This window comes from Phyllosticta citriasiana (genome assembly GCF_038021145.1).
Source record: "Phyllosticta citriasiana strain CBS 120426 chromosome Unknown IWZ02scaffold_2, whole genome shotgun sequence".
Classification (NCBI taxonomy): Eukaryota; Fungi; Ascomycota; class Dothideomycetes; order Botryosphaeriales; family Phyllostictaceae; genus Phyllosticta; species Phyllosticta citriasiana.
The window spans coordinates 1,944,385-1,964,376 of record NW_027117279.1 but is presented as its reverse complement, the minus strand read 5'-3'; the positions used below and the strand labels follow the sequence as shown (position 1 = coordinate 1,964,376).

The 19,992-nt window shown below is 54.7% G+C and overlaps 8 protein-coding genes across 8 annotated transcripts; 5 read left to right on the top strand and 3 right to left on the bottom strand.

Annotated features, from left to right (window-relative positions):
* The first annotated feature begins 2,127 nt into the window (after positions 1–2,127).
* Positions 2,128–3,433, top strand: IWZ02DRAFT_442769 (uncharacterized protein). The gene has a single exon (XM_066766983.1). It carries the CDS (start codon positions 2,236–2,238, stop codon positions 2,935–2,937), a length of 702 nt encoding a protein of 233 aa, XP_066626393.1. The 5' UTR covers positions 2,128–2,235; the 3' UTR covers positions 2,938–3,433.
* IWZ02DRAFT_442768 (PLC-like phosphodiesterase) lies at positions 3,321–7,143 on the bottom strand. Its single transcript, XM_066766982.1, has 6 exons — positions 6,619–7,143; positions 6,218–6,567; positions 5,765–6,165; positions 5,614–5,708; positions 5,050–5,567; positions 3,321–4,176 (listed from the first exon to the last, which is right to left on the bottom strand). Exons 1-6 carry the CDS (start codon positions 7,087–7,089, stop codon positions 3,783–3,785), a joined length of 2,229 nt encoding a protein of 742 aa, XP_066626392.1. The 5' UTR covers positions 7,090–7,143; the 3' UTR covers positions 3,321–3,782.
* A 543-nt stretch (positions 7,144–7,686) lies between these two features.
* On the top strand, positions 7,687–8,029 carry IWZ02DRAFT_370793 (uncharacterized protein; the record flags this gene model as incomplete). The annotated part of the gene is made up of 2 exons (XM_066764522.1): positions 7,687–7,772; positions 7,828–8,029. The coding sequence occupies 2 exons, from the start codon at positions 7,687–7,689 to the stop codon at positions 8,027–8,029; spliced, it is 288 nt and encodes a 95-aa protein (XP_066626391.1).
* Positions 8,030–9,312: 1,283 nt separating this feature from the next.
* Positions 9,313–10,724, top strand: IWZ02DRAFT_138899 (uncharacterized protein). The gene has a single exon (XM_066761725.1). It carries the CDS (start codon positions 9,456–9,458, stop codon positions 10,536–10,538), a length of 1,083 nt encoding a protein of 360 aa, XP_066626390.1. The 5' UTR covers positions 9,313–9,455; the 3' UTR covers positions 10,539–10,724.
* Positions 10,725–11,221: 497 nt separating this feature from the next.
* Positions 11,222–13,729, top strand: IWZ02DRAFT_138981 (uncharacterized protein). Its single transcript, XM_066761726.1, has 3 exons — positions 11,222–11,715; positions 11,764–12,066; positions 12,115–13,729. The coding sequence occupies exons 1-3, from the start codon at positions 11,359–11,361 to the stop codon at positions 13,471–13,473; spliced, it is 2,019 nt and encodes a 672-aa protein (XP_066626389.1). The 5' UTR covers positions 11,222–11,358; the 3' UTR covers positions 13,474–13,729.
* A 108-nt stretch (positions 13,730–13,837) lies between these two features.
* Positions 13,838–14,605, top strand: IWZ02DRAFT_442755 (uncharacterized protein). Its single transcript, XM_066766981.1, has one exon. It carries the CDS (start codon positions 13,986–13,988, stop codon positions 14,223–14,225), a length of 240 nt encoding a protein of 79 aa, XP_066626388.1. The 5' UTR covers positions 13,838–13,985; the 3' UTR covers positions 14,226–14,605.
* Positions 14,606–16,004: 1,399 nt separating this feature from the next.
* On the bottom strand, positions 16,005–17,415 carry IWZ02DRAFT_138655 (uncharacterized protein). The gene has a single exon (XM_066761720.1). It carries the CDS (start codon positions 17,148–17,150, stop codon positions 16,179–16,181), a length of 972 nt encoding a protein of 323 aa, XP_066626387.1. The 5' UTR covers positions 17,151–17,415; the 3' UTR covers positions 16,005–16,178.
* Positions 17,416–17,935: 520 nt separating this feature from the next.
* IWZ02DRAFT_430212 (mitochondrial carrier domain-containing protein) lies at positions 17,936–19,376 on the bottom strand (the record flags this gene model as incomplete). The annotated part of the gene is made up of 6 exons (XM_066766041.1): positions 17,936–18,049; positions 18,081–18,100; positions 18,157–18,509; positions 18,562–18,815; positions 18,865–19,029; positions 19,077–19,376. 6 exons carry the CDS (start codon positions 19,374–19,376, stop codon positions 17,936–17,938), a joined length of 1,206 nt encoding a protein of 401 aa, XP_066626386.1.
* Positions 19,377–19,992: the final 616 nt, after the last annotated feature.

Sequence of the window (19,992 nt, the reverse complement as noted above, 5' to 3'; positions counted from 1 at the left end):
TGGTGAGTGCCGGCCGGACAATTCTTTCGTGGCCTCCTTGATCCACCAAGAACACTGCAAATAATGATCTATCGCATGTCACCGGAGGCCGGCGAGTTTGTGGGGAATTACTGCTTCTGGTGGTGACGGAGCATCGCGCTCTGGCCACCTGATCCGAAGTCATTGGGAATCGAAGCAACGGCCACTCGGGAGATTGGCATCCACCGATCTTTTGTCCGACCGTTAGATCTTCAGAGCTCGCAATGCTCTGCAGCCTCGATCCAAGTGTTCGGTGAGGCCCCACGTTACTCGACGTAACCACACGGATTTGCGTAACCACACGGATTTGACAGCGAGGCCCGAATCCGGCCTTTCTTTTGGAAAACGGCAACAGCATGGCCAAAGAAATGTCAGAACCGCATGGAAAAGTGACAAAACAATTGAGTCGCAAACCTTTGACGCCAACAACATGGCCGAGGTTGTCGCAAGTCTGCTGTTTGGAGCTTTGTGCCACGCTGACAGGGGTACAATGATTGTTAGTATTCCAAACCACGCATCTGTGCCTTCCCACTCACCAACAAGGGCAAATTAACAATAACTTCTTGGTAACCTGCATGTTGTACCAGGAATGTGTTCAACCAGGTAAGTATCCCTGTCACAAAAAGTACACACACGCATACCCCCACACTAGTATGATCACCATGGGCTATGACACTTTGATAAGATCAGTCTAGAAAGCACGCCTGCTTCACCGCCTGCTTAAATCAGATACAGTCACTTGGAGCAACTCCAAATCCACTTGCTTACACAAACTGACTTGGCGCCATCCGATCGCGTCTACCATCATTATCCGGCATCAGTGCTCCCTTTTTGCCATCCCAGAATGGACATCTGCTCCGTTGGCAACGGCGAGATGCGTTGCCACATGTTGTGCGCCTGCAAAGCGCTTCCGGATCTTGGTCAGAACGTGTACCCGCTTTTCAAGAAGCTATCCGGTCGGCACCCTTCCGTCAGTCTCTGGCTGCGCCTACAAGCGAGACAATGCAAGCGCTACGCGCCTATTGACCCGCTTCGGCGCCTGTGTTTCACAAGATACACACCTGAACCGGGGATTTGGGAGCCGTAGCCGTAAAAGACGTCTGCAAAAACGAACGGCCACACAGGATTCTTCTGCCAAGTGGCTGTATGGAACTGATACAGTGCAGGGGCGTCTCAAAAGGCTACCTGCGTCAAAAGGACATCTCGTCTGCTCACCGTGGTTTTCGATTTGCTCAACATCCCATCCCGGATGACGTCTCTCATCGACCCCCAGAGCCGCAGCGTTGGATATCGTGTACAACAAGTTTCGGACTCGATTTCTTCAATCGTCGCCAACGGCAGGAGAGTACGACATGGCGTTAAGCGTAGTTGAAAGTTCGCAACGTGCCAGAGGTCCTTTGGAGCAAACTCTACGTCCGATGAGATCGGAATGAACTGCCCTGATGAATTACTTCGACGCGCTGCATTCACGAGGGCATCCACGACCTATCTCGCTATCTTGAAGCCGCAGGCGGAGATTTCTCCGGGCCAATGCATTCATCCGGAGGATACAAGGGTTGACGCCAGCCAGTGACTGCCCTGGAGCCCCTGTGAAGCGTAGTCCTCTACAGCGGTTGGATAGACGCATCGAACCACTCGACTATCAAAAGCTCAAGCCAGACAGGCAAGCCAGCGACAAAACGCCAGCAGCGATGGAAAAAGAAAACAAAAAAAAAATTTAGAAGTCGGAAAGAATTCAAAGGTCACCCCTGTCGTTCCCCTGAACCGTTACACACCCGTGTCACCACGTCCCGGGCCAGCGGTTCGCGCCCTCGGTCCCTGAGCCGCGCACCGATCTCACTCGACAAGGCCAAAGGTAAGCAGTCAGTCCATGAGAAAGAAAAGGGAAAAAAAGCAATTCACTTTTTCTTTTTTTTTTTTTTTTTTTTTTGTTTGCGCCAGCCAACTCGCCGTCCCTTGTCAGTTTCGAACGTCCAACTAAATACCTACATACATGCGCGTCCCGACTGCCTGGCTCGCGTCCACAAGCGCTTCCATAGATTACTTCCGTGCATCAAACCACTCAACCCACACCGCCATCTTTCTCTATCTTTGTCTGCCGTCGACCCTGTCTGCTACATACACACCTCGTCGCCTATTCCCTTAAGGCGTCCTCCCCCTCCAAATCACAGCCACCCGTCTCGTACCCGAACCCGCACCCGCTGCCCCCGTCACGTCATGCCATGCCATGCAATGCAGCTCTCTTACCAAGCAGCAGCAGCAGCAGCAGCAGCCGCAGCCGCCGTGGCAAACCACTCGCATTGTATGTATCCGTCTCTCCCTCTCTCCCTCTTTTTTCCATCCCAGCGCGCATATGCATCCGAGATGCATCATCCTCGTACTTCGTGCACCTACACACTTGCATGCGGCATCGTTTATCGCGTCGTTGCAACGCTTGCATACGTCAATAAGCAAGGCCAGCCAGCCAGCCAGCCAGCCAGCCAGCCAGAATCGTGGAGCGGCCGTTTGTTGCGAGGTTCGGTGATGACGATGACGACGACAACGTCGTCGCTTGAGCTGCAGGTGTACCAGGCAGCCAGCCGCAACTGTCAACTCACATACATACTGCCCAAGACATTGTTCCTCTTCTTTTCTGTTGTTGTTGCTGCGCAGCGACATGAAAAGTTTTTTCGTCTGTCACGTCATTCACTGCCGTTGCGAAACTCGTCTATGTATGCACGCACGCACATGGCTCAATCAGACTTGTGTCTTTTGCTGTTTGTTAGCTTGGCAGACTTGAGACGCAGAAGCATGCGAGCGCTTGCTCCTGCATCGAGCGAGCGAGCTAGTAGTCAACCTCTCTCCTTTCCCCTTTCTGCCCAAGATGGCCTGTCGATAGATGATACACTTGCCAGCGCAACATCGTCGTCTTGGTCATGAGCAGCACGGCCGCATGTCCGCCCGTCCGTTCTTTTTCACCAGCCGCACGTCCATCTATCCATATCCATATCCATATCCATCCATCCAACAAGATAATCTCCACACGCACACCCGCACGCGCACCCGCCCGCCCACGCGCGACTATCAAGTCATCACCGCCAACTGTTCTCGCTTCGAGACCGAGCGAGTCATTTGTCCCTTTCTCATGCTATATTATATATACTTCAACCCTCGTCACCAACGTCCAAGTAATATTTCGCTCTTCCTTGTCTCCCCCTGCCCACTTGCTTGACATGACAATCATTGTTGACTGAAAAGGGCACGCATGTCTCGACTCGATGCGCCAACTGCCCGAATTCTAGGAAATGGTGTGCGGTGGAAGATGAGACTTGCGGTCTCAGTTAGTTCGCAGTGGGTGCTTTCACCTTAAGTAGGCTCTCTCTCTCTCTCTCTCTCTCTCTCTCTCTCTCTATCTCTCTCGCTCTCGCTCTCTTTCAACGTCACGCAACTCATGAAAGGAGGTCATCATGGATGAAAAAATAAATAGTAAAAGGGATGCAGACGGATAGGAGACCAATGCTCCACACATATCAATAGCTATGTATGTAGCTGCTGCCTCGACGAAGAAGACAATTTTAAGCGTGTGGCATGTTTCCCGCCTACAACCGTTGCCCATCACTCCATCCCCCATCCGTTGAAGCATCCGTACGGTAGTCAGTCTGATCGGTCTTCATTAACGAGACCATCGTCTCCAATGACACATCCCCTTTCTGTGCACAAGTGCGCGCTGGCCCTAATCAATCAATCCCGCAGCGAAACCATCTCAACGTCAAAACAGCAGCACTCTACGCCGCCGCCTCCGGCACCGCAGCCGCAGCCTGCTTCTCCTTGTCTTCCTTCGGATGGGTCTCCTTCTCCTCCTTCGTCTGCTCCGCCTTAGCGTCCGCAGTCGTAGTCGTAGTCGTCTCCGGGCTGGCCGCCGGCGCCGCTGCAGCATCCTTCGGGCTCACCGACGCAACCTCTGCAATCGTCGTGTCCTCGACGCCCTTGGCCAGCAGCTGCGCCTCCGTCTCGAGCACGAAGCGCTTGGTGATTTTGACCAGCAGCACGCCCTTGCTCTGCACGCCGTTGTGGTCGAAGACGTGGATGAGGCGGTAGCCCGGCGCGAGGCGGTCGAGGCGGAACGCCGCCCACGCAGCCAGGTCGTCATGGCCGAACTCGTCGTCGAGGATTTTGAGGCTATACGAGGAGAATAAACTTTTTGTCAGCTGGGGATTCCATTGACCAAAAATGACAGTGATGGGCGGCGTGGTCATGTGTTGTGTGCTGGGATACGAGGGGATGGGGTTTTCCTTGTGTTACAGGTGGATGTTTCCGTCAGTACATGTGTAAGGTGACAGAAAGATTCACAGATGGCCAAGGGCGACACAAGATGCGAATGGTGCAATCGAGGAGCAGGTTTGCAGTGCCCTGATTGTCGGCGTCATCCGGTCAACCTCAGGGGAAACCACAGATCCAGGTATGCAGCTGTGACGAGACTTGAGGTCACGCTAGGTTGGCTAGTCGTGTACCCTCATGTGTGTCTGCTTATGCTGACACCCGTACAGCTGTCACCGTCGCCGCGGCAGCTTCCTTCCCGTTGTGCCTGGACTGCGTGTGCGCCGGCCCGATCCGCACGCGCGTCAAGCTAGAGCCTGGCGCTGAGGCAGACGTGCCCTATGGACGGACCGGTCAAGATGGATCAGATCAGACCGTGTCGGCATGGCCGCAGGAGGCGCGGTCGGGGCAGCAATTGCGGTGGCGGCCGTGGCACCGGCGACCGCGGCAATGCAGCAAGTGCGGGTGACACAGAAAGTATATTCGCCCTTGGTGGTGTGCGAGATGGAGGCCGCAAGACTCCAAACAAGCAGACACTGCAGTTGGCAAAAAGTCAAGTTTGCACCGCGGCCCAGCACCGTATGCACGCGCGGCATTTTGGCGCCTGGGACAGTTGGAAGCAACAAGACTAGTGCAATGTTGCGGTACCTGCTAGCACAGAGACGGACGTGTGCAGTTCAACAAAACGGGTGTGAAGAAAAGGAAAACGTACTCTAGAGATGAAAGCTGACTTACCGGACAAAACTCAATTCTGGCGTCACTCCCGGGACTTGCTCGAATTTGATAACCTCTCGGCCAAAATCAGGATCCGAGCCCCTCGATGTCTTGGTCCGCACTTTGTGTTCGCCCTCTTTACTCTTGCCGCCTCCTGGTACTGGAGCTCCGTGACGCTCTTCCGGCTTCTCTACGTGCAATTCGCACTTGATGTAGGGACGGAAACCTTTGTCTGTCTTTGCCTTGTCGCTTTCGGGCCACGGAATATCCTGACCAGCAAAAACCTCTATAGTCAGGTCCAAGGTGCCGTAGTTGAGAGCGTGCAAGTGTCGCTCGGCAGGAGAGTTACTGCGGTATCCAGTAGGCTTGAGGACCCAGCCGCCGGTCGAGGCAAACATGCCCTCATTCAGCATCATTCCTTCGTCCCATTTCTGCCAATTCAGCGCGACCACCTGGACACCTTGACGCCAAAAGAGGGGTGGATCCAAGTTGGACGACGAGATTCGAGTGCCCTTGGGGTATGCTCTCATTAGGTATTTCTTAATGCCAGTCAGTATCCGAAAGAATGGTAAATCAGTCACTTACTTTGTTGTGAGAGAATAGCTCGGCCGGAGATTGCTGATGCGCTTCCATGAGACGGCCTTCGGACAAGGAGAAAATGTGGGTGGGGATTGTTGCCTCTGCCAGGACACAATCAGACCTCTCCACGCAACGGCGAGGATTGATTGGTACTTACCGGGAGAAGTAAAGCCGTTAAAATGGCAACCCCGAGTGTACACGCCCAACTTGCTCAGGGCCTGGATTACCTTGGCTTTGGGTTTCTTCTTCTGTTCCGGCAAAGCCTCATCGGACGAAGAGCTGGATGCCGCGGTCTCGAGCTTTTGAAGTTCCTTGGTCTCATTTTCTTTTGCCTCGGCCTCAGCATCGCCCTTTACAGGCGAGTACTTGACCTTGACGAGGATCTTGTGCAACAGCTCTCTGAGCGTTGGTAGACGCAATTTTTCAGGAACCTCCCAGTCCGCGTCTGAGATGTTGTGAATAAGAGAATCCTTCCAAGTCTCAAGCATGATGTCGACCATTGATTCTTGCTGCTCTGGACTAGTGTGGACCTCGAGGCTGACGATGACGGGAAGTTGGCTGATTTCATCAGCTTTCAGGTCTGTACGGAGAGAATATGTGGGGTACTCACGAGCTCACAAAAGCATAGTCACGGATCGTCTCACATACAGATCGGAACGGAATGTCTGACGTTGCGGTATAACCGTGATAGACTCGGGGCTCTGGGCGAGACGAGTTTGTGCGCTCTGGCTTCAAATCCTCGTCTTTGCCAGCGGGCGAAGCCTCCTTTTCGGCTTTTGGCTTTGCATGCTTAGATTTGACGCTCTTCTTCTGCCTCATCTTGGACATCAGCTTCGCTTTGAGGCCGGTCTTTTCCTGGCCTTCGCCCTCGTCACCGCTTGAGCTTGAGCTTGATTCGGAATCAGAGTCGTGGCCGTCCCAGACGTCTATTTCAACGCAACGGCAACCTCGAAGGAGGACCTTTGGATGGTCAGCATATCACGTGGCTTGGGTGTGCTATGTGGAACCCACGTTCTTGTATGCATCTGTGCTCGATTCGCTGTACAGCTGATTGCCGGTCAAATAGGTGTTGTGGCTGGAGGAAATGAAGTAGTTTGAGATGGGAAAGCTTGGGTCCAGAGGTTCGGGAGGAGCCAGGGCGTTTGCGTGGTGGCTCTGCAAGTACTGCTGGAGATGGTCTGGCGATATGTGGTCATCCTGGATGAGGATGGGATCCTGGGCATGTTGCTGGTGGGTCTTGAAGAAGTCGGACAATCCCTGCTTCGTGGACAGTTCAAAGTCCTTTTCCAGCTCTTTGAAGATGGTTTTGACATGGGTTGCAAGGGCCGGGTTGAGCTGGTCTACTTTCTGGGCATGCTCGATGGTGTAGCTGGCGGTTCCGCCCCCGGCCTGGGCCTCGGCGTTTCCGACGGTCGTCTCCTTTTTGTGGGTCGTCTTTTCGGCGGATGCTCGAGGCAGCGTGGTGGACAGGTCCGCCGGCATTGTTTATGGAGTCAAAGAGGAGCACAGATCTGTAGGTAGGTAGGTAGGTAGGTAGGTGGATATGTACGTGGTTGAGGAGAGCGGAAAAGGGCAGGAGGCTCGGCGGCGGGTAAAGCAGGCGGGAGCTTGTTTGATGGCCAGGCTTGGAAGCTTCAAGTAGAGACAGGTCTTTTAGAGGGGCCTCACGTGGTACGTGACATGTTTAAGGGCCTGCAGGCGAGAGGGTCGAATTCATGACGAGTCAGAGGCATGGATGGGCCTAGATGCGGGTACGTGTGTACGGTTTTTCGTATCAGTCCAGTCGATGGCTTGGCCTGAGCAGTGCACCAGCGTCTTCTAAGCCGCAGGGAAGAAGGTGAGGCTGTGGATGCAAAGCAAGCATGCGCCTTGATTGACGGGTGCATGTTGGCCGAAACAAATCGGTTGTTGAGTGCCTCGCACGTTCATGCACGTGGTAATTCAGGCCAAGAACAGGGACCTTTACGTCATCCATCCCACTTCCCCACACACCTGCAGCCTCCGGACAGCTTGCTATGTTGCTTCCCTCGACCGTCCTCTCCGCACCTCACCATCTCTTATCCCACATCCACCCTGGCCATGTCCTCCTACATGTCTGCAAACCAAGCTGAAGGCCAAGTCCGTAGCTGGGGCTTCTCCCACGTCTTTACCTGGAGCGATGGACCGTCCGTATCCTCTGCCCAACAGCTCCGCCCTCCTCGCTGACAGTTGCCTATGTAGAAACGCTTATTACCCACCGCACAAACACAATGACCTCACAACCCACCTGATACTCGATGGCGAGCTTACCATAACTTATCCCAACGACAAAACCCCAACAAAGGAGACATTTGGTCCAGGTGCACGCCTCGACGTTGAAGCAAATCGTCTACACGAGGTTTGGATGGGCAGCACCGGCTGTACCTATGTCATTGGGGAATGAGTGGGTGGTCCTTGTTGCTTTGGAGTTCTGGTCGTCGTGTGCTTCTTTGAAGCCTTGTCGTCTGTCACCCTCTAACATTGTTCTAGGTGCGTTGCAATATTCTACGATGGAAGCTGTCATGTTTCATGCTCGTCCGCGTCGATAGGTTCTGGCAATATCGTCTCAGGATTCCTCCCGCGGACAACCCCACGACCAGCTCTTTGGGTCTGCCAATAACGTGCTACGCCGGATCAACTGCACCTTTTCCTTGATGGGGTTGGTAGATCGGCGGCGTGTTCGTCATTCATTTTAGGTTTACAGAACAACCCTCCCGTGTCCGATGACACCTGACAGCTCTTGACTTTGACTGCAGGCGGCGTTTGCCAAAGTTGCTGTAGATGTCTTACGACGCGCCGCCGGGGGGAACAATCGAGAACACTGGCGCAAGACTTCTCCAAGAGCTTCGAGAACAAAGCTCGCTCGTGTTCTTCTTGGCAATGGTTTGAAAGTCATACCAAGCTTCCTCGCAACGTGCGGCCCATGCGCCATCGCACGCAGGGAATCGCGAGCAAGCTCCACTTGGCAGCAACGTTGTTCGCAAAAAAAATAAAAAAAAATAGGCAGACAGGGCGTTTTACAGCCAATTTGAGTGGACGACGGAAAACTTTTGATGAAACATATGAAAAACGTTGAATGGTGAGCAAATAAGAGGTTTGCGAGAGATCATCACGCCTATCGAGACGGTTGGCGGACTGTGTGAATTCACGCATAAATCAATCGAGAAGTCGGCATGAGGACGCATTGCCGTGGTGACTGACTGTTGCCGGCACGAAACCCGCATGCGTCAGAGGAGCATGATCCCCGACCATCCAGGTCGTGAATGCATGCAAGCTTGCGGGAGTGCTCCGGACGTTGTCCCTGGTGTCGACGAGGAAGCCCTGTCGGCATTGCGCGAGACGAGACTTGTCCCGCATCATGCCGATTGAAAATGTGGATTTGTGGATAGCCCAAGCCTCTGGCGTTGTTGCAAAGTGGTGACTAGGGGAGATGTTGGCTTTGTTTAATGACGGCCAGAAAAGGAGCAAAAGGAGCTACAGCGGGAGCTTGCGTCAGGTGGAGCGCGTAGGAAATGAAGATGCGTCTTTGTGTGAAGGTGTTTCAGCCGTCGACCAGCTGAGAGAGAAGCACGCCCGTATCAATACGCCGGAAGCGGTTTGTAGCCACGAATCAGGAGGGGCGAGCACCCGTGGCCGTCGAGTTTACCGCCGTTGTTTACCTCCTCTAAGGTAAGGTACTTTGCCAATCTCTCCGAGCCTGGCTGTCCCCTCCTCCTTCACTCGACTTTGTGCGCTTTCTGGTCCCTCCGCTCCTGCCACCAGCAACCTTAGATGTGTCGCCGACTCTTGCGTTGCCGCATTCCCTCCCTCCGACCCGGCCCGCGTCCGGTATGAACTCGAGGCTGTGGGATTCCTACAACCAAAACGATGCCCCTCGCACTCCCACACACACCATGCCCTCCTCGAACCACCACTCCAACGGCCTCTACGAACCATCGCCCTCCCCCTCTCCCCTAGGCGAGCTCACCAACGGAGCAAACCCCAGCGTCTCGCCCTATACCAACCCCTCCAAACCCACCTCCAAAGTCATCGAGCGCCTCACCGCCCACAATGATCGCCTCGTTCGAGACCTCAATGCCGAAAAGGCAAAGACTCAGGAGCTCACCGAAAACATTCGCGCCCAGAAAAACGTCGTCGAGCAGCTGCGCGAGGAAAACAACAGTCTGAGGGCTGCTGCGGAAGCCGCCGAACGCACACGCAAGTCGCGAAAGGAGTTTGAAGAGTCGCTCCGGAACCAACTCAAGGCCGAGGAGGAGAGGAGGAAGCAAGCCGAAGCCCAGGCCACAGGAATGAGCTTGCAACTAGGCCAGGCCCATTCGGATCATCAGCGAGAGATTGCTGCCCTGAAAAAGGAGAACAACGACGAGTTGTCCAAGGTCAAGAGGGATAATGTTCGGGAGGTCTCCCATCTGCAAGAAGACCTTACCGAGGCCCGCGAACAAATCCGACTCTTGGCCGAAAAGAACCAATACCTCGATATCCAGCTCAAGTCCAACCATGGGATCTACAAGCAAGAGGTTGCCAAGCAGAACAAGGTGCTCAAGGAGCTCAGGGACTACCGGAGCCGTGATGTCAAGAAGCTCGAGACGGTCGAAGCCACAAGTCAGGCACACGATGTCATTGTTGGCCAGATGCGGCAGGAAATGGAACGAAAGGACCACTTCTTGCACGAGCTTAAGCATCTCTACGCCGCCTCCAAGCTCGAGTGGGAGGAGTCGATGAAGTCGTACAAGGCCGAGGTCGAGCAGGAGAGGCAACAATTGACGGACGAAGCCGCCAAAATGCGACAGAAGCTGGCGGAGCATGACGCCATTGCGGACAGGGTACTGCCAGAGGCCGAGGAGACGATTGCATTCCTTCGATACGTCAAGAACCTCCACCTGGGCGAGACGGCGCACCATACGCGAAAATGATGCGCGACCGGGCTTTTTCATCTTGGTCGGCGCCCATCTTTGCCGAGATATCGGTACATCCACGCGTCGCTTCTCCGTTATGGCTTTGCTGAGCAAGCGAGTTTGACGTCGCGCTCAGCACCAAGGCACAACAGCGTTTCATGTCGACTTGGATGCATCGTCCCTTCCAAGCCTTTGGGAATTTCATTCTCCATCCTACTAACCAAAAACTCCGGGAACAAGCAGGACCACCAGGATACCTACCTCTTGCCTCCCCTTTGGAGCGATCGACCAAACGGCATTAATGAGGTATCCTCGAGGGCACAGGAGTTTCGGCGTTTTTCCTGCCAGGCGAACTGGACTGGCGCACTTTTCTCTTCTCCGATTCCCTTTCTAGCCGCCATGGACCCCTTTCATCTTAATGACTCCTTTGTCGGAGCGGTACAGCATGTCGTTTCCGCGGCGTATCGCGTTCGTTTTTCTGGTGTTCCGGCCACGGGAACCCTGTTTAGCTGTGACTTTGATTCTTTGGTTGGTTTGTCCTCGCTGGCGGCGCAGTGATACCATTACGAAAGGAAGAGGGTGGCGGAACGCGGGTGGGCGGAAGGAGAGGAGACGGGATTTACGGATCAATGGATATAGTGTGCAATTGAAGACCCACGGCCCTTGTTGTATAGTAGTCTTTGCTTCGTCCTGGTGGGTGCTCCTGCCCTAGTTCTGGATACGATGGGGAGAAGAGTGGATTGGGTCGGCCATAAAGCTTTCAACTTGAACAAAAGCCAATATTCACTTTGCATCACGAACCAAGGCTGCGGGTTCCGTCGTCGACTGGGTTGAAGGAATGCCGACCAATCAGCAACCCCGGTTGATTTCGGGCATGCCTTCGCGTCAACCCCACTTCAACCGACGCGTCGCTTCTGCCACTCAACTTTCACCCTCGAAAATGGCGACTGAAATCCACAATGCCTACAAGAAACCGTCGCCTGTGGCAGGCAATGGGCTCTTTGCCAAAAATTCTATACCGGAAGGCGAGCTGATTTTCTCAATCGCACGCCCGTTGCTCACGGAGCTGGAGAGCAGCAGGCTAAATTTGTACTGCTCTAACTGCTTCGTCCGCAGCAACGATGGCTTGCCTGGCTCACGCGACATCAAAATTAGTGCATGTACAGGCTGCAGAGTAGTGAGCTACTGCTCCAAGGTCAGTTTTCAGACTCGACTCCAGGGCCATGTGACTTATGTGTGACAGACTTGCCAATCCATTGCGTGGAAGCGCCAGCACAAATCTCAATGCTCCATTTGGAAGGGCTTAGCACGAGGAAAAGAGATTCCCCACGCTGTTCGGCTCGTCGCCCAAGCTCTGGTGGCGCGCAAGAATGGAAAGATATCGGACGAGGAATGGGCAGCTTTCAAGAGCTTGCCAAGCCACGTTGACAAGCTGAGAGAAAGAGATGATTTCCAAACGCAAGCCGCCATGGCCATGGGTGCCCTTAAATATTCCGGAGTCGAAATGTCCTGGGACTTTGAGGTGGCACTGGAGATTTACGCAAGGGCATGTACGAACCGAGGCGGCGGGGCGGCGCAGGCTAATTTCTTGCAGATTCTGACCAACAGCCTTACCATTACCACGCCCACCCTTTACCCCATTGGTATTGCAGTCGATCCTTTCGCAAGCTGCGCCAATCACTCGTGTGAGCCCAACGCCTTTGTCGTTTTGGAAGGGTCTAAGCTATACTTTCGCGCACTCAAACCCATATCCAAGGACGAAGAAATATTCATGTCCTACGTCGACGACAAGTATCCTTTCCTCCATAGACAGAAAGAGCTTCGGGACCGCTACTACTTTGACTGCAAATGCAGCAAATGCGAAAAGGGATGTGACACCATGGAAGATCGACTCGAGCAACCTTCGCCAGAACAAGAGCGCAAGATTTCTCGTTATGCTGCCGCACTTGTCGGTGGCAAGCCTGCAAAGCATCCACCCGAAGACACTCCGCTTCCTGCAACCGACGAAATGTTAATATACAGACTCGGCCGTAAACTCCCTCGTCGAGTCCACAAGCCTCGCGGCTCGATCTCCCCACTTTCTCCTGACCTCTACGCGCTCGAGGCATACGCGTTGGACTACGTGGAGCGCACCGGCGGCCCAAAGACTATGGACCTCGCGCCGCTGATGCCCGTCATGTGGCTACTCTCTTCAACAGGCGTCTGGCCATCGCATCGCCAGCCCTTTCCCGACCTGGTAGAAGATTTCCTTCGGCGAGTTGCCTCTGAGGGCATGGGGAGGGCCGGTTTCTGCAATCTGGGCACCATCTGGCTGTTTGGCGTATATCGCTACATTCTGATAGATCCTGTCTTGTTCCCCGCGCACCATCCACTGCGCACTTTGCATGCATTCAGCCTCGCCAACTGGAGCTTGACCCTGCTTGAGGAGAGCGAAGCCAAAGAGCGCCGAGTGCTTGATGTTGCGCTCGGCGCCCCGCTGGCCAGGCGCATTGACTTTCTGGGCCTAGCCGAAGATTTCTTGCGCGAGGCGCAAGCCTCGGTCGTCAACAGTCATGGCCCTCACAGCAGGTTCGCCCAACTCGTCATCAGAGTGGCGCCTCCGCAGCTCTTGGGGGACCCGAGCGGAAGCCATCCCAGCTACTTGGCGAACAAGAGACCGGAAAGGATGCGCATGCTGGAGGACGTGGCTAAGGTCGTGGACGAAAAGAAGAGCTCGTGGTTCCGTCAGATGATAGAAGGTCGCTTCATGGAGACCATTTTCGGAAAACGTCCCTTGCCCAGACAAGATGATGGTACTGAAGCTTACCTGGCTGGGATTGCGTCATTTCTGGAGAACATGGCTGGGGTTGGCGATACTGACTCTGAGGACGAGGATGAGGATTATCACTGGTTGAAGGACTCTGAAGACGATGATGACGATGATGACTTTTGGAGCGACGAGGACGATGAATGATTTGATGACAGGCCAGAGGCGTGGGTCTACAATGGATGTCAAAAGAAACGAGACTTTCTAACACCACCGCTACATCCAGGGAGCATTCAGTCACTACGACATTTGCGCCTGTAGAGCTGCCCTTCATGACTACCGATAGATCCGGGGAGAATCAGACCTTTCGGCACCTACTGTGGGGACCCCCTTTTAGATTTACTTCCCACATCGCTTGGAAAACGAACAACTCTCACACTCGAGCCGGCGCCAGCGGCACTTTGCGGATGGATTATGCGCTAGCAATTAGAAGAGGCGTCGGGATCAACTGCCTTGCCCAAAATCAACAATTTCCTCTCATCAAAGGCAACATCATCAAACAGCCATGCTTGAACTAAATGTGAAAGCTTTTTCATCTGCCCCTGGGCACGATAAGCCACTTGCGCGTGCTATCCCGGCCCAATCCTCCAGCAGTATTAAGGTCCCAGTTTCTACGATCCAGGAAAACGAGACACCTTTTTAGTTCAACTCACTGTGTCATGGCTCATCAATGGACGACCTTTCATGCTGTAATTTGCTTGGCTAAAGCATGTTCCAGTTTCCTCAATACAGTGCATGTAGAGCCGCAACGAAGGAGCATATCGCTGGCCATCATCTTCTCACACTGCTGCCCGTTGGAAACCTCGCAGCATAATGTATCACAGGACACCAACCAAGCCGCCCGGCGGAAAGACGCGCAGGTCAGCAATGGTGTGCTCGACTTGACTACAAAGTTCTAGCAATCTGCATCCACTCAACATTTCGAATTGTGTTCCCGATTGATGAAGCTCCATTACTGGCTTTCAACTCGACAGCCGCGCACTTTGCCTCGAAGCTAATCTACATCTACCATGACGGCACACCACCAAGTATTTTCGAACAACTCAAACCGCTTCCAGACCCTGACACGACCGGGTATGCGCGTGTGACATCTCGGTCCAGACAAAAACCGGGCTGCCGGGCCAAAGTTCATGCCAAACAGGGACGGACATGCGTAAGGAAGCAGCTCGCAGGCATCTCCGCGACTGCGCCAAATGGTTGGCTACTATCTACCCCATTCCATCGAATCGGAGGTTCTTGTGTACGACTACAAAGCTACGGTGCTTGCTCTGTGCCAGGTCCCCCCCCCCCCCCCCCCCCCCATACCTTCATCTAGACATCAGCCTCTCTCCCAGGCTCTCTGTTCAGGCTTCCAGAAGCCCGTCTCACCGCCATCCCACGCGCACTCTATACCGACGCCGTCGTCTGTCGGAGCAACATTTCGCGATTCCAGAACGACATGACGTCTCTTGAAGACGAATACGAAAGATTTGTATACTCGCATGGCTCTCTCGTTCGAGGAACTTCCTTCCCAACAGAGCACTCGGCTTCCTAGAACTTGGGGAGTTTTCTGCCAAGGGGTGCTTCCAAAGGGGAAGGCAAGATAACGAAGAAAGGGATTAAGGAACAAGTGATGCGCGTTCGGATGTCGATGCATAACGGCGGGTCAGAACGGGCGGCGAACGGTACCGTTGGAAGGAAGGAAGGAAGGAAGGCCTCTCACTGCGCGGTCAAAAGTCGAGGCTGAGACGTTAGGTATCTCGAGAATGATGGAAGAAAGGGACGGGGAGACCTAAAGATTTCCTTGTGTTATCCGGAAACACCATCCCAATCCGACATTGTGCTTCAGAGACGCCTGTCTAGTCCAGCACAGTCGTCTGATTCAAGAAACGAGGCCACGAAGGTCGCCTTGCTCGAGAAGGAGCAAAATCGTCTCAAAACAGCGTGGCTGCCAGGCCAGAGCCACCCACCCTCGACCATGGTGCGCTGATGCGAGAAGAGCAGATGAAAACGGGCGGGCGGGTTTGATATCGATCCTGTCAACTGTGCCGCTTGCGCCGTCAGGCAGATGCTTCCTCGGAACCACGCGACCATGGACGGCTTTAGAGGCGCGGAGTCAGTCGAGCACATGAATGATCGGACGCCAGAGCTAATAAGAGTCCTAGAATTACCTGATCGAGACGCGACAAAATCACAACTGTTCATGGCTACGCACCAGTGGTAGACGCCAAAACAATCATGTCCGAGGCCACCGAGTCTCCCACTGGGACAGATAATTCAACAGTTCTAGCAGAGGTCGTTGCCATTGGTCAAAGCTTGTTTAAAATATCAAAACGCAAGCCTCGAGGTCTAGGGCGAGATACCTTATTACTAGTAGTTGGTCCGGATAGGGGAGCTTTGTCCATTCGAACGCTGGTGGCGTGGGCGCATGGAGCTTTTAGGCTCCCCGAACATGTGGGGTCGGGGAAGCACTTGAGCTCCGGCTAAGATTTCTGCTGGCTCGCTGCTTGCAAGGACTTTGTGCATAATTGCGTTCCGCTTGAATTGGTGTCATGGTACGTACGCGTGGAGACAAAAGTCGCTTGGCGGCTTTTGGACGCAATACTCGCGGGGCGGGATTGGACTCCCAACCCATGCCTCACAGGATTCGCAGGACTTTACGGAATAGACGCGCGATTGCGGAAAAAAATATGCAGAATGAATATCTTGATCGATAATTATTATGTTGATGATGGTGATGATGGTGATGATGGTGATGATGGTGATGATGATGATGATGCAAATGCAAATGCAGGCATGATTGGGTATTATATTTTGGATGAAGCAATTATTTTGTCTTTTTTCCTCTTTTTTGCGTCGTCGTCGTCTTCTCCTCAGTCGCTCGAGATCTCAACGCTGACGCTTACTTCGATTTGTTTGGCCGAACTTGATAACCTGTCGTCGTCGATCCAGCCCACTTCCTTGTCGCCGCAGCACGCCACGTACAGCTTGGCCTTGTCCACGCCATCGTCCAGATGTAGCGCCGACGGGCTGTTGAGGCCCGTCATGACCTCGGTGATGATGCCCTTGCCGGCGGCGTCGACTTCGACCTTCCACACCTGGCCCGACATGTAGCCGGCCGTGTAGACGGCCGAGCCGTCGACGGCAGCCGTCAGGCCGTCACTGTTGAGCAGGTCGGTTGCGACCGTCTGCACGGGACCAGTCGCGTTGCCGGCCTCGTCGACGGCGATGCGACACACCAGGCCCTTGCTCGTATTTGTCCACCACACGTAGTTGTTTGATCTGGCGAGGGTGTTGATGCCGAAAAACTCGTCCGGGGTGGCCTTCGCCATGGTTTCGGTGTCGGCAAGGAAAACGGCCGTCTGGCCGGTGCGCATGTCGAGCTTCCAGATGGAGCTCTTTTCCGAGTCGGCAAGCAGCAGCGCGTCTGGCGACTGCGGCGCGCCCGCCGTCAGGTCGATGAGCAGGCCGGCGTCGGGCAATTCTGCGATTTTGGTAACGACGGGCGCCTCTTCCCCACGCAGCGCGACTCGCCACAGCACCCACGATTTTGTGTCTATGGAAACCGTCTTGACATCAAACCGGCCTGCGATGACGGCGTACTCTTCCTCGCCGGGACTTTGGTTCAGGACGCAGAGGTTGGTCAGGCCTTCGGCATCGGGGAACGTGTGCAGCAGCGTCGGTTCGGCGCTTGGGTCCTTGGGGTCGAATGTGTAGAGTCCTGGCAGATCCAGGCGGGCGGCGATGATTTGGCCATTTGGTCGCGAGAGAATTCCTTCGACCCATGAGTCGTCGGGCAGCTGGGTGACGAGGGCGATTTCGGGCTGGGCGAGGTCGTCTGCCATGGTGTGTGTCTGTGAGGAGTGGAGGTTGGGGGAAAGATGTCGGCGTCGAGAGCAGCAGCAGCAGCAGCAGCGCAAGGCTCGATATTTACTGATGATTTCCCCTGAGGTGAGGCGAGGGTGAGGCGCTCAACGTGGGCCGGGAAGCCCCATTCGTACTAGAGATTGTCCGTTTGATGGGCTCTGCGAGTCGTGGATGAGCAGGGCTGCTGGCCAGTGCATATCTTGGCCAGCGACGCGTGGTGTCCAGTGCCGCGCGGACTTTGGTCGGCGAATGCGACGGCATTGGGCATGATGGACGGCAAAGTGTTTGACCATGGCGAGCGGCAGCGCTGTGGGCGTTGGGGTGTTGGAGCAGAGGGCGATTGCGAGTCGGGCGTGGTGTTTTTCGTGGACGAGGCGAGACGGGAAACCAGCCGGGCGGCCTTTGGACTTGTCAGGGAACAACAACTGAACTGGCAATGTTCGGCCCGTGCCGCACGCTGTTTGCCAAGGTCCCCGACTCAATTCTTCAATCCACCCCACTGTTTCCTCTCACCATCCCCACATCCCGCCGCCTCCCTGTCCTCCCATTCGCGCTCTCGGCTCGGCATGTTTCCTGTAACTGTGACATTTTTCGTCGGCTCCTCTTGCTTTTTCCCTCAGTGTCGATACTGTAAAAGTGGCACCCCCTAGGCACCCCCTTGATAGCTGCCAAAAGACGGTCAACATGTTCAACTGTTTCCATTGGTCTAGCGAGCTTAGAAAAGCAATCGTTTCTGGTTCCACCTCGTCTGCCCCATCTCCGTCTAACCCAGCCTGGTAACCGTCTCGGCAGCCTTCTCTTGCTTCTTCTCCGGCGCCGGTCCTCCTCCAGTCGTGGGCAGGCCCATTGCAACCTTGTACGACTGCGGGGCTGTGAGCTGTCGTCTTCAACAAGTCAAACACACTTACATCGTAGATGAGCCACTGAACTGTACAGCCGTTAGTCGTCTACTCAAACATCCAGTTATGGTTAGGGGACACTCACGTCCAGTCAGAGTGCCGATCATGAAAATGCGGACGACGAGGCCGTTCCACAGCCCGGCGAATCCAATGTCCTTGTAGATGCGCGCCGTCGCTGCCCCAAACGCCTCACCGTCCTTGCGGTTCGCGTTGAGCTTCGAGACCATGACATCGGCGGGATGGCTGACAATCGCGCACAAGATACCTGCGAGGTATCCGGCAGTGAACGACACTGCCGTCTGCGTGCCCTTGCCGTAATCTGCCTTGCTGCCGGGCATGTAGCCATAAATCATCTCGACAATCGTCTCAAACGAGGCAAACTTCATCATCGTGTACGGAACCTGGCGACCCCAAAGTGGGTAGAGCCCCTTGAACAGTCTGACAGGCTGTCATTAGCTGCACCATATGTCATGATCCCCCCGAGACTCACCCTGCGGTACCCTCCTTGGCCGTGACGGTCGAGATGCCGCCAAAAGTCGACCGCGCAAAAGGGGGAATCGTCGTCTGCATGCGCACCTTGACGGCCTCAAACGGACAAAGGGCAACGTCTGCAATGATTTCGGCCGAGGCAGACGCAGTCAGGTACAGCACCGTCTTGTATCTTTGCGCATTCTCTGGTCCCGCCAGGTCCGAGTAGAATTTCTTGAAGTACTCGTATCCGCCATATTTGAACGCGCCTTGCGCCTGCACTGGCATCAGCATCACAGGGCTCCATGGGAAGCGCTTGCCGTACCGAGTATCCCCAGAGCGTCGGGCCCCATCCCGTGTAGATACCACGAAGGCCTTCGGCGCGCGAAATCTTTCCCCAGGCCTCAAAGTTGCCCTTGTACATGTTGGGGTCGACCTGACGACGGCACTTGACCAGATCCAGCGGGGTGACGGCGGTATGAGTCAGGCCCTGCTTGCATTAGAAGTTGCTGGCTTTGTCGAGCATTCGCGACTCACGCAGGCCAAAAGACCACCAGAGATGCAGGCCGCGTAGAACTTGGGCGAGTACAATTCAATCTTGCCAGTCGCCTGCTGGGCTTTACTGCTGGCCTGCTGCAGCTCCTTGACCGCGGCATTGCTCAGCTGGTTTGCCTTGTCTTTGGCATCGTCGATGGCGCTCCACGTGCCGTAGAGCTCCTGGCGCGCTTGATATCGAGTCCTCTGGGGCTCCGCTGATTCCGACGACCAATTCTGCACCGACGGCGCAGATGGGAACGCATCGCGCATGGTTCCAAAGCAAGGAAAGAGCACCACCATGTTGTCGCCTTGACCTGTGACAATGGTCAGCCTCAGCAGCAGCAGCAGCGGCGGCGGCGGCGGCGGCGGCGCATACAAGGTCAACAGAACTTGCAATGGCTGTCTATAGCTTCAGTGATTGGAGAGAATCAAAACAAAAACTTGGAGTAACCGCAGAAACGGTGCCGCGCAGTAGAGGAGTGGGAGAGGAAGAGGGCGGCTATTTGGGCTCGTGTTTTTGGGGGTGGCCCCCTTCGTCCAACCTGCAACGTCATTCCTTAGCCCCGCTATCCCCGGATCCTTGTTCCCTGGCTGACCCATCTTTGGTTACACCAGAGCCCGGTTTCGGGTTGAGCACAACAATCGTGTTAGGGCAGGTATATAGAATCGATGAGGAGCCGCTCGAGATGGGATGGCGACGTGGTTGGGGAAGGAACACCAACTACCCCATCTTCCCGGATGGCCTGGACCATCTATTCCTTTTGGACACGCGGCAGTTCTTCTCCGGGAGCGTAGTCACACCGGCTGTAAAAGGAAGTGATACTCCCTGTGTCTTCCTGCAAAATGATGCTTGAGCCCAATTGCGTAGCGGACGAGAGCTCCCCATGGGCAAGTGTGATGGCAGAAGACTGATTCT

Bases quoted from the DNA above. Each gene is read 5' to 3' on its own strand.
- IWZ02DRAFT_442769 (XM_066766983.1), top strand. From the start codon at position 2,236: ATGCCATGCCATGCAATGCAGCTCTCTTACCAAGCAGCAGCAGCAGCA.
- IWZ02DRAFT_442768 (XM_066766982.1), bottom strand. From the start codon at position 7,089: ATGCCGGCGGACCTGTCCACCACGCTGCCTCGAGCATCCGCCGAAAAG. The intron at 6,166-6,217 runs GTGAGTACCCCA...TGATGAAATCAG, and splicing joins GACTATGCTTTTGTGAGCTC to CCAACTTCCCGTCATCGTCA. The intron at 5,709-5,764 runs GTAAGTACCAAT...GTGTCCTGGCAG, and splicing joins TAACGGCTTTACTTCTCCCG to AGGCAACAATCCCCACCCAC.
- IWZ02DRAFT_138899 (XM_066761725.1), top strand. From the start codon at position 9,456: ATGAACTCGAGGCTGTGGGATTCCTACAACCAAAACGATGCCCCTCGC.
- IWZ02DRAFT_138981 (XM_066761726.1), top strand. From the start codon at position 11,359: ATGCCGACCAATCAGCAACCCCGGTTGATTTCGGGCATGCCTTCGCGT. The intron at 11,716-11,763 runs GTCAGTTTTCAG...TATGTGTGACAG, and splicing joins TAGTGAGCTACTGCTCCAAG to ACTTGCCAATCCATTGCGTG. The intron at 12,067-12,114 runs GCATGTACGAAC...AATTTCTTGCAG, and splicing joins CACTGGAGATTTACGCAAGG to ATTCTGACCAACAGCCTTAC.
- IWZ02DRAFT_442755 (XM_066766981.1), top strand. From the start codon at position 13,986: ATGGCTCATCAATGGACGACCTTTCATGCTGTAATTTGCTTGGCTAAA.
- IWZ02DRAFT_138655 (XM_066761720.1), bottom strand. From the start codon at position 17,150: ATGGCAGACGACCTCGCCCAGCCCGAAATCGCCCTCGTCACCCAGCTG.